General features: G+C 39.7%; 2 protein-coding genes across 2 annotated transcripts; one reads left to right on the top strand and one right to left on the bottom strand.

Moving 5' to 3' along the window:
* LOC109185313 lies at window positions 1–856 on the top strand. Its single transcript, XM_019335289.1, has 3 exons — window positions 1–157; window positions 250–475; window positions 556–856. The coding sequence occupies exons 1-3, from the start codon at window positions 77–79 to the stop codon at window positions 558–560; spliced, it is 312 nt and encodes a 103-aa protein (XP_019190834.1). The 5' UTR covers window positions 1–76; the 3' UTR covers window positions 561–856.
* Window positions 857–6,942: 6,086 nt separating this feature from the next.
* Window positions 6,943–7,362, bottom strand: LOC109185281 (uncharacterized mitochondrial protein AtMg00810-like). The gene has a single exon (XM_019335260.1). It carries the CDS (start codon window positions 7,360–7,362, stop codon window positions 6,943–6,945), a length of 420 nt encoding a protein of 139 aa, XP_019190805.1.
* Between the last annotated feature and the right edge of the window lie 2,889 nt (window positions 7,363–10,251).

The following is a 10,251-nucleotide window of genomic DNA, read 5'->3' as shown; positions in this document are numbered from 1 at the left end:
CCAAGTCATTAGACAAAATTTTAGAAGATCGGGTGAGAGCATTAGCCGAAGTTTTCATAAAGTTTTAAATGCACTTATGCATTTACAAGGTCACTTGTTTGCAAAACCCGAGCCTATCCCAAGTAACTCATCGGATAATCGGTGGAAGTGGTTTAATGTATTTTTAACCATTTTACAACTTTATGTAACTAAATTTTATATATATTTAGGTGTGTTTTTTTAATTAAGTGTTTTGTGTTTGGATTATAGAATTGTTTGGGTGCACTAGATGGAACGTTTTTCAAGGTTTATGTACAAAATGCTGATAAACCTAGATATCGAACCCGTAAAGGAGATATTGCAACAAATGTCTTAGGTATGTGCACTTCTGACATGCAATTAGTGTATGTTCTTTCTGGTTGGGAAGGATCTGTATCCGATAGTCGTGTTCTTCGTGACGCAATTACTAGGGCACATCCATTGAAAGTACCTCATGGTAAGTTCTGTCTAGACTTAAGATATGAATGAGCTATTGTCTAATGATTAAGTCACTTATTAGTCTTGATTTTAATATAGGTTGATATTATCTAGTTGATGCGGGTTATACAAATTCTGAAGGCTTTCTAGCACCTTTTAAGGGTCAACAGTATCACTTGAATGAAAGGCGTCAAGGTTATCAACCAACAAGTCCCAAAGAATATTTTAATATGAAACATGTTGCAACCCGTAATGTGATTGAGGGGTGTTTTGGGTTATTAAAAATGAGATGGGCTATTCTTAGAAGTCCATCTTATTATCCTATAAGGACACATAACCGCATTATTATAGCATGTTGTTTTACTTCATAACTTTATTAGGCAATTTATGAGTGTTGATCCATTGGAGAATGATGAGTATGTTGGAGTTGTTGGGAAAAAATGCAAGTCACTCATTAATTATTTGGTTCATGTTAAATCATGATTTAACATTTACCACAAATTAATGAGTGGTTAAGGTCCTTTAAATAATATGAGGCCTAAATTGCCTGGCATCTATTATTTAAACCGGGCTTTGCCTTTAGTTTAAACACACCAAGAAAAACATTTCCTTTCTCTCTTCTTTTCGTGTCTGCTTATTAAAGTTTGAACAATAGTGAGGTTCGGCTACGTTTAAGCTGGTGCGAGCTTAGCGTGGTTGTTCTGTGTTGCCTGTCGAAAGCGTACCAGTTTATTTTGACTGCACCGTCACCGGGAAAATAACGCTTTTAAGGTAGTGTTATTATAACACGGCACAGACTTTCTTTTAGTCATACACCCGTTGTGTCCTTGTTTCTTAAAAAGTTTCCAGTCCGCGTGTTGACGTTGCGGATATTTTCCAACAGTTAAAAGCATTATTTTAGCAATAGTCAACTACTCGAATCATGGAGTAGATTATAATAATTTTTTGGCGACATGATGGTGTAGCAATAACAGAGATTAGCAGTGGAAGGCAGCAGCTTCATACAGAACAATACTGGTGAAGCACACTGCTTTGGCTTATGTGTAACCTTTAAGCAAGCTAAGGGAGTACAACAGAAGTAATTATTGGGTTCATATCGGAGCTTTGACCATACCCTGATGAGGTTTGTCTCCTCATATTTTAAGATGACACAAGCATATTTATATGATAATAGACTATCATATGCAAATGATTATTTTGAGCACACGTAGTCATATATTATTTGGCATTGACCATATTCCCGTAAAACTATCATAATGGCATAATTTAGAAGATGGTTTGCCTATATCTTTGCATCCTTTTGATTATTATGTTTTGAGAGCATTTGAAATGTGAAATATATATTGTGACAAGCATTTTAGAAATCACCATTTCATATTTTATATGGTAAGTGCTTTGAATATTATAGAGAAAATTAACAGCGGTGTACACAAGGATAAGTGAATTGTTATTATTCACATGGATGAGCTTTATGATTTTGTTGTGTTAGAGGTGTTGATTTAACACTACTGCTAAGTGATTAAATCATCAATCTGATTTAAAGCTTATAAATTGTGTACTTATGCACATATCGAATCTGTAACATTATGTGTTATATTGTGGATATGTTACATAGATTGCACTATTTGATGAGATACATATATGTTTTACAATCACTTAATCTTAAATATCTAGATTGTGTACCGAGACTAAATTCTAAGGCTTTACTCACATTGTGGTGGTAGCATGGAAAAGTCATCATTCTTGAATACTCTGTCTAGGAAGATGGTCTTTAAGTAAACTTCGGTTTCACCACTCGACCTAGGAGTTTTAAGAAGTAGGGTGTTGATCATGCAGGCTAGTTAGAGCGCCACTTGATCTTCACCTGAAATGAGGTTGACTTTCATATGTTGTTAAACAATCAAAGCCTTGCAATAGAAATTGTTGAAGTACTGCAATAGTAATATTGATCTACGTCATATGAATGCTTTATATGAGTTTGTAATTTCCTCAAGTGAAGGAAAAGTTGTGCAAGTGGAATAACTTTGAATATTAACTTGTTAAATTCACCGTGTTGAAATATATTCCCTAATAAATGTCAGTTTGAACATATTCTTTGCGTATTAGATTAACTTCTTTTAAGAATATTATGTGAAATTTGTGATTATGTTGTCCAACTTGAAGCAACATACATACAACATCATCTAAGTGGCTTACAAACAATGAGCATTTATATATATTATTTAAATTATTGGTTGAGTCATCTACTTATAATTCATGTTTAAAGGGTAATTATGATGGGTCAAGATAACCAAGTTTGTTGAAATATATTCAATTGAGTATGTATCAGGTAAAAGCACGGAGCTACTATAATGCTTCACAAAGCAAATTTGCAAAACTCAATCTACAAAGGAGCTAATGTTGGGCACCAAAGATCAATCTGGGTAAGAGATCAAATACTTTTGAGAAAAATATTTGTAACTGTTGCATTGTGGGGGTAATTAACTCCTGATATATTTCTTTCTTAAAAGAGAATATTTCATGTTGAACATGAAAATTTTAAGGGAATTGTTTGTGAGTAAACAAAGTTCTCGTTGTAAGTTTGATCGAGAGGATCAACTTACTTTAATAGAAATGACTAATTATGAGGTTATCGTTGAATTATTGGAATGGCTTAAAGCCCAAGAGGTGATGAATTCGTGGTGGGTCCCACTTCTGTGGTCAAACGAAGCCATGAAAAGAATCGCAAAGTAGTACAGTAATTGATCATTCCTACAATGTGTGTACTTGTGAGGTTGAGCTACAACTCTTAATGAATTCATAACCCTATGAGAAGGGTGGTTTTGTTAAGACATACCTAATAAATTCACCGCATAATGCTTGAGTACAAAAGTGCTCTTAATGATTTATATACTCAATTGGGAGGTCTATTTTGAGGTAGACCTAACGAGATCCTTGACTTGAGTGAAAAAGGTTAACCGCCTCAGTGGATATACACACAACCCAAATGATACTCACTGGAGTGCACTGAAACGAGTGCTTCGGTACCTGAGAGGTACCATAGACTAGGGACTAGACTATGTAAGGGTTCCCAGCAGTGATAGAAGGGTTTTGTGATGCAAATTGGGTGAATGACATCGAGGATGTTAGTTCAACAAGCGGATATGTGTTCCTCATGTGTGGGGCAGCTGTATCGTGGAAGTCAACGAAACAGTCATGCATTGCTAGATCAACTATTGAAGCAAAGTTCATAGCGCTTGATCTAGCCAGCCAAGAGGCTGAGTGGCTAAGACATTTATTAGCAGACGTGCCATTGTGGGGGTGTCCAACACCTACCGTGGCCATACACTGAGATCCCCAAACTGCCATTTGTGTGGCGAATAGCTAAAGATTGATCACAATAGAGTTCTTGAGGTATGAGAAATCCTCTCACGAAAGGTCTAAACTAAACCATCCTTGAGGTAAGGAGTTCATGACAGATACTACTTTTGTGGTTAAAAAAAATCATGGGCACATATTGAGATAGACTTGATAGAGTTAAAAGTCTATATTGAAATAGACTTGACAGACATAAAAAATCTACAATGCGATTAGACTTGCCAGAGTTAAGAGTCCATATAGAGATAGACTCTGACAGGATAGAAGTCTATATTGAGATAGACATAACAGACTTGAGTACTAAGGCCTAAGGGTATTCATAAGAAGTCAAAGAGTGACTTTCGTAGAACTTGCTTTTTGAGTTGGTGTGCGTGCATTAGAGTTTAAAATTTATCCAACCGGTGAGTTCAAGATTCATATCACACTCGGAAAGAAAATTACTCAGTGTCACTACGTGTCAGTTCAAGTTCGCAAACACTGACATTAAGATCAACTCATTTGTATTGCTCAAACATTTTTTTTTCATTCCCTTGCATTTGTGGGGGATTTTTGGGTAAAAATGCAAGCCACTCATTAATTATGTGGTTCATGTTAAGTCGTGATTTAACATTACCACAAATTAATGAGTGGTTAAGGTCCTTTAAATAATATGAGGCCTAAATCGCTTGGCCTCTATTATTTAAACAGGATTTTGCCTTTAGTTTAATCACACCAAGGAAAACATTTCCTTTCTCTCTTCTTTTTGTGTCTGCTTATTAAAGTCTGATCAATAGTGAGGTTCGGCTACGTTTAAGCTGGTGCGAGCTTAGCGTGGTTGTTCTGTGTTGCCTGTCGAAAGCAGACTGATTTATTTAGATTGCACCGTCACCGGGCAAATAACGCTTTTAAGGTAGTGTTATTATAACACGACACAGACTTTCTTCCAGTCATACACCGTACCCGTTGTGTCCTTGTTTCTTAAAAGGTTTCCAGCTCGCATGTTGACGTTGCGGATATTTTCCAACAGGAGTAAATGATGAACCTGGTGAAGATGATGACAATATAATACATACGATTGAGCCCTCGGATGCTTGGATGAATTGTCGAATGGAATTAGCAACATAAATGTTCAATGAATGGCAAGCATCTAGGCAACATTAGGGTTCAAGTTTCTCCTTTGTTTTATTATGACTTCTAATATTTGTAGTAAAACATTTTTTGATTTGGTATTGTGAACTCTTTGCTATGATGTAATGCATAATTTTATTTGTTACTGTGAACTCTTTGCTAATATATAATGAGTGAATTTATTAACTTTCATGTTTGTTATAGATAAACTCTCCTGTTATTTTAATGTCTTTATTAACTTTTTGTTACTGTAAAGAATTATGGCAACTAGTGACACAAATAGTTCAAAAAAACAAGTCAAGGTGGTGGACCCATGAAGAAGATGTTGTTTTAGTTTGTTGTATGGTTGACCTCCATAATTTAGGAACAAAGAGTGCTGATTTTGGATTCAAATTAAATGTGAGTATTTGAATGAGCTGGAGAGGATGCTAAAAAGTTAAAATACTGACTTCGGACATAAAAGCTAAACCTAATATTGAGTTAAGGATAAGGACATTGAAAAAAGACTGGAGCATAGTACATGATCTTTTCACTAGTAATAACAATGGCTTTGGATGGGATGAAGAAAGAAATATGGTCACGACTGTGTGTGATTCTTATATAAGTGTAAGTATTTATATTTCACTCTAATTATCTGAAAACTTTAATTTACTTTATACTCATAATATGAAAACTTCATTTATTTAGACTCTTAAAGAAGCTGCTCAGTTCAGAAAGAAAAGTTTTCCTTTCTATCATGAATTCAATTCTATCTATGCAAAAGATCGTGCAACAGGGAGGGATGCACAAAGTGGAGAAGATATTATTGAAGAAATGACTAATGAGCAAGGCATTGGTGGGATCAATCTATCTAGTGAAGATGAAGATGTTTGGTGATGAAGATATATATGCTAGATAGTAATATCAGATTTACCCAAGCTCACTCTTCATCAGGTAATATCAGTATACTTATATGAAAACTTCATTCTAATTATGTGAAAACTTTAATTTACTTTATAACCAAGCTCAATCTTCATCAGGTAATAGGGCACGAAGTGAAGCTATTTGCAAATTCAGAATCATTGTCTAGTGGTGCAAGAAGGAAGAGGAAGAATAGTTATAGAGATGAACCAATTATTTCACAATCCTTTCACAGTGCTGCAATGATGTTGAGTGAAACATTGGCGATGATTGGTGATAAACTAACTAAGAGCATTGGAACTCAATTAACTCTTCAAGAAAAAGTGAACAATTAGATAAAGAGTTAATTCAGCTTGATGGATTATCAAGTGAACCCAAGAGTATGTTTTTATTTGGGCGAACTACTTACTGCAATAATTGCTGAACTAGTTCAGAAGGCAAACATTCTAGGAGTGTAACCTTGCATAATTGTGTTCGTTACTTCTAGTTTAACTAACCCCTAAATCATTCGGAAGTAATTGGACTATTACCGATCTGTTGGCTAATTTTAACATATTTTTATTAAATCCGATCTATCTCATGGATTTAGACTTGTAAAATGGTTTCGCACTGTGATTGTGAATATCTGTATGGTAGATTGATAATAGGAATATAAATACAAAATGCTATCCCTAACTTTTAGGCTAATAGACTAATCTAATTATACTAATTGACTAGGCTATTTAATGATTACCTAATATAACAAATTGTACCAAGAATACAAATATATCTTAATACACCCCCTCAAGCTAAAGGTTGGAGGGCTACAACATTAAGCTTGTCACGAAGAGCCGCAAAATGTGGAGCCGGGAGCGGCTTGGTGAATATGTCGGCGAGCTAGTCTTTCGTGGACACAAAGTTGACTAGAAAATCCCCTGTAGCAACTTTGTCCCGAACAAAGTGAAAATCAATTTCCATGTGCTTCGTCCTGGCGTGGAAAACAGGATTAGCGCAAAGATAAGTAGCACCGAGATTGTCACACCAAAGTGTTGGTGGAGCGACTGGATGCAATTGTAGTTCACGAAGAAGAGAGACAATCCAGGTAACTTCAGCTGCGACATCAGCAAGCCCTTTGTACTCGGCCTAAGTGGATGAGCGAGCAACGGTGCGTTGCTTGCGGGAGACCCAGGAAACTAGATTATCACTGAGAAAGACGGCATAGCCACTTGTGGACTTGCGATCAATAGGACATCCCGCCCAGTCTGAGTCTGAGTAGGCATGAATGGCAGAAGAGGACGAACGTGAAAAACGCAGTCCATAATGCAAGGTGCCTTTAACGTAGCGTAATACACGTTTCAAAAGTCCCCAATGTTCGAGTGTAGGAGCATGCATGAACTGACACAGTTTGTTGACTGCATAGGAAAGATCAGGGCGCGTAATAGTGAGATATTGCAAAGCACCCGCCAAACGCCGATATTGGGTAGGATTGTCATATACCTCATCAGATGGAGTAACAGGCTTGGTCGTAGAAGCCGGAGTGGAAAGAGGCTTACAATCAGCCATACCTGTACGATTAAGGAGATCACTCATGTACCGGCGTTGAGAAAGTAATAGAGTCCCGTCCACAAATAGAGTCTCAATGCCAAGAAAGAAAGTTGGTTGGCCCAGATCCCGGATTTTGAATACAGCTGCAAGGCGGTGGAGAATAGAGCAGGATCATTCCCCATCATAAGGATGTCGTCGACATAGACAAGAAGAAAGACCATGGTCGTGCCAGCAGAGTAGTAAAAAAGAGATACATCAATCCGTGATGCTGAGAATCCTGCACTAAGCAAAAAATCATGAAGACGCTTGAACCAGGCACGTGGTGCCTGTTTCAAGCCATATAAAGAACGGCGGAAGTGACAGACATGATCAGGATGAGCAGGCTCTTCATATCCAGGCGGCTGCCGCATGTAGACAGTTTCAGCCAAGTGCCCATTTAAGAAGGCATTGTGGACATCTAATTGGCGCACAGTCCAGTCACGGGATACCGCATAAGAAAATAGAAGGCGAACAGTTGTCGGCTTCACAACGGGACTGAAGGTATCAAAAAAGTCTTCACCTGGCACTTAATTGAAGCCTTTAGCAACTAGACGGGCTTTATAGCGGTCAATGGACCCATCAGCCTTTCTCTTGGTGCGGTATACCCACTTACAGCCAATAACATTCATGCCGGGCTTAGCAGGAACAAGATCCCAAGTTTTGTTGTGGAGCAAAGCATTGAACTCTTGGTCCATAACATCCCGCCACTGAGGATGAACCACAGCTTGAGTATAACAGGTAGGATCAACAGTAGTGGTAAGCGTGTGGAGAGCATGGAATTGCTCATCAGTCCCACGCGTCATATGGCGTAGACGCATGACATGACCTTGGGTCGTGGAAGTTATCACCCTGCGTCGTTTATGTGCCGGAGCACGTGGAATAGGTTGGGGCGCAATAATAGGGACGGATGGCAAAGAAGGGACATGCTCAATTTGTGGCACTATTGGACCGGACCCCCATGGTTTGTCCAATATAGAATCTTGCACGTGCGTCTGCGAACCTGATTCTGTAGAAAAAGGAAAAACAGTTTCGTCAAACCGCACATGGCGACAGATAAAAGTCTTTCCAGTAGAAAGGTTTAAACAACGATACCCCTTAAAAGACGCAGGATAACCTAAGAATACACAAGGAGCAGACCGGTACTCAATTTTGTGGCGATTATATGGACGAAGGTAAGGAAAACATAGACACCCAAAAATTGGAAGAAACGTGTATGTGGGCGGCTTTTTGTAGATCATGGAATAGGGAGTGTTAAATTGAATAGCGGATGACGGGAGACGATTTATAAGGTAAGAAGCCGTTTCAAAAGCGGAATCCCAGTGCTTTAAGGGAACGGACCCTTTGGCTAATAGAGCAAGGCCAGTCTCGACAATGTGTCGATGGCGACGCTCCACACAACCATTTTGCTCGTGGGTATAAGCACAGGATTGCCTGTGGACAATCCCGAGAGTGTCAAATAAAGTATGTAACCGACGATACTCGCCCCCTAAGTCAGACTGAATGGCCTTGATAGAACGGGAAAACAACCGCTCTACCATGGCCCGAAAAACATCAAACACTTTATATATATCGGTTTTTACACGAAGAGGATAAAACCAACAGAAACGACTATAATCATCTACGAACAATACGAAATAGCGAAAACCATCAGCAGAAATAACGGGGGCAGGACCCCAAATGTCCGAGTACACTAGATCTAAAACAGCATGACTAGTGTAATTTATTCGAGCTAAAGGAAGGCGACTGGATTTGCCCAACTGACACACCGAACAAAGACTTGGTGGACCAGATTTGTGGGATGAAACCGAACAGGACTTGAGCACATGTTGGAGGACACGAGCATGCGGGTGGCCTAGACGACAATGCCAAATAGTAGACGTGGTCCGGGCTGACAGAAACGCCAAGTGAGACCACGGCACAGATAGGGAATACAGACCACCCACACTGGGACCCTTAAGCAGCACCCCCTTGGTTATGCAGTCCTTCACAACAAAGTAAGTTTGATGAAACTCAAAAAAGATATTATTGTCAGTGGCAAACCGATTAACAGACAATAAAGGAACCGATCCGATAAACTAGGCACATGCAATACATTTGATATTTTTAGAGATTTAGAAATTGATGAAATCGTTGCACAACCCACACTAGAAATACTTAAACCTGTACCGTTACCAACACGGAGAACATCATTGCCGGAGTAATCCTCGGAGTGTGACATCATGGTGGGATCGGGAGTTGCGTGGGAACTCGCGCCAGTGTCGGGAAACCAAGAGGCAGCGTCCGGCGGTGGACCGGCGTCCTGGCTCACGGCCAGATTAGCCTGCGGCGGTGGGGGTTGATCAGTGTAACGCCGGAAGCAAAAAACGACGGTATGCCCGTGTGAACGACAAATCTGACAGCGAGGGGAGCCACCACGTCCGCGACCATTTCCACCACGGCCACGACCCTGCCACTGTCCTCCACGGTTGCCGCCACGAGTCTGCAGGCCCCCATTCTGCCGGCCCCCACTCTGCCGATTTGCGATAATCGCCGTCGGATGTCCAGCAGCCATACCCGGCGAGAAATCATCCGAATGGATGAAGGCTTGCGCTTGAAGATAATCAGAAAGTTGAGGCAGAGTTACAGGATTACCGGAAACCGCCAAGGTGGATGCCATTGCCCGAAATTCCTGCCGGAGGCCCCGAAACACGTACAAGTTCTGTTCATCAAGCGACATAGGCCGGCCGGCTTGTGCAAGATCCTCAACAAGCAACTGGGCACGGCCAAGATATTCGGCCAGAGTTTGATCACCTTGCCTAAGTGACTGGAATTGAGCGAGGATATTTAGACAGCGCACGCGGGTGCCGAGCCAAGCGCCGTTTCAATGGA

This window comes from Ipomoea nil, unplaced genomic scaffold (assembly GCF_001879475.1).
Source record: "Ipomoea nil cultivar Tokyo-kokei standard unplaced genomic scaffold, Asagao_1.1 scaffold1317, whole genome shotgun sequence".
Lineage (NCBI taxonomy): Eukaryota > Viridiplantae > Streptophyta > Magnoliopsida > Solanales > Convolvulaceae > Ipomoea > Ipomoea nil.
Note: the sequence above shows the minus strand (reverse complement) of the source record. Positions and strands in the feature narration are given on the sequence as shown.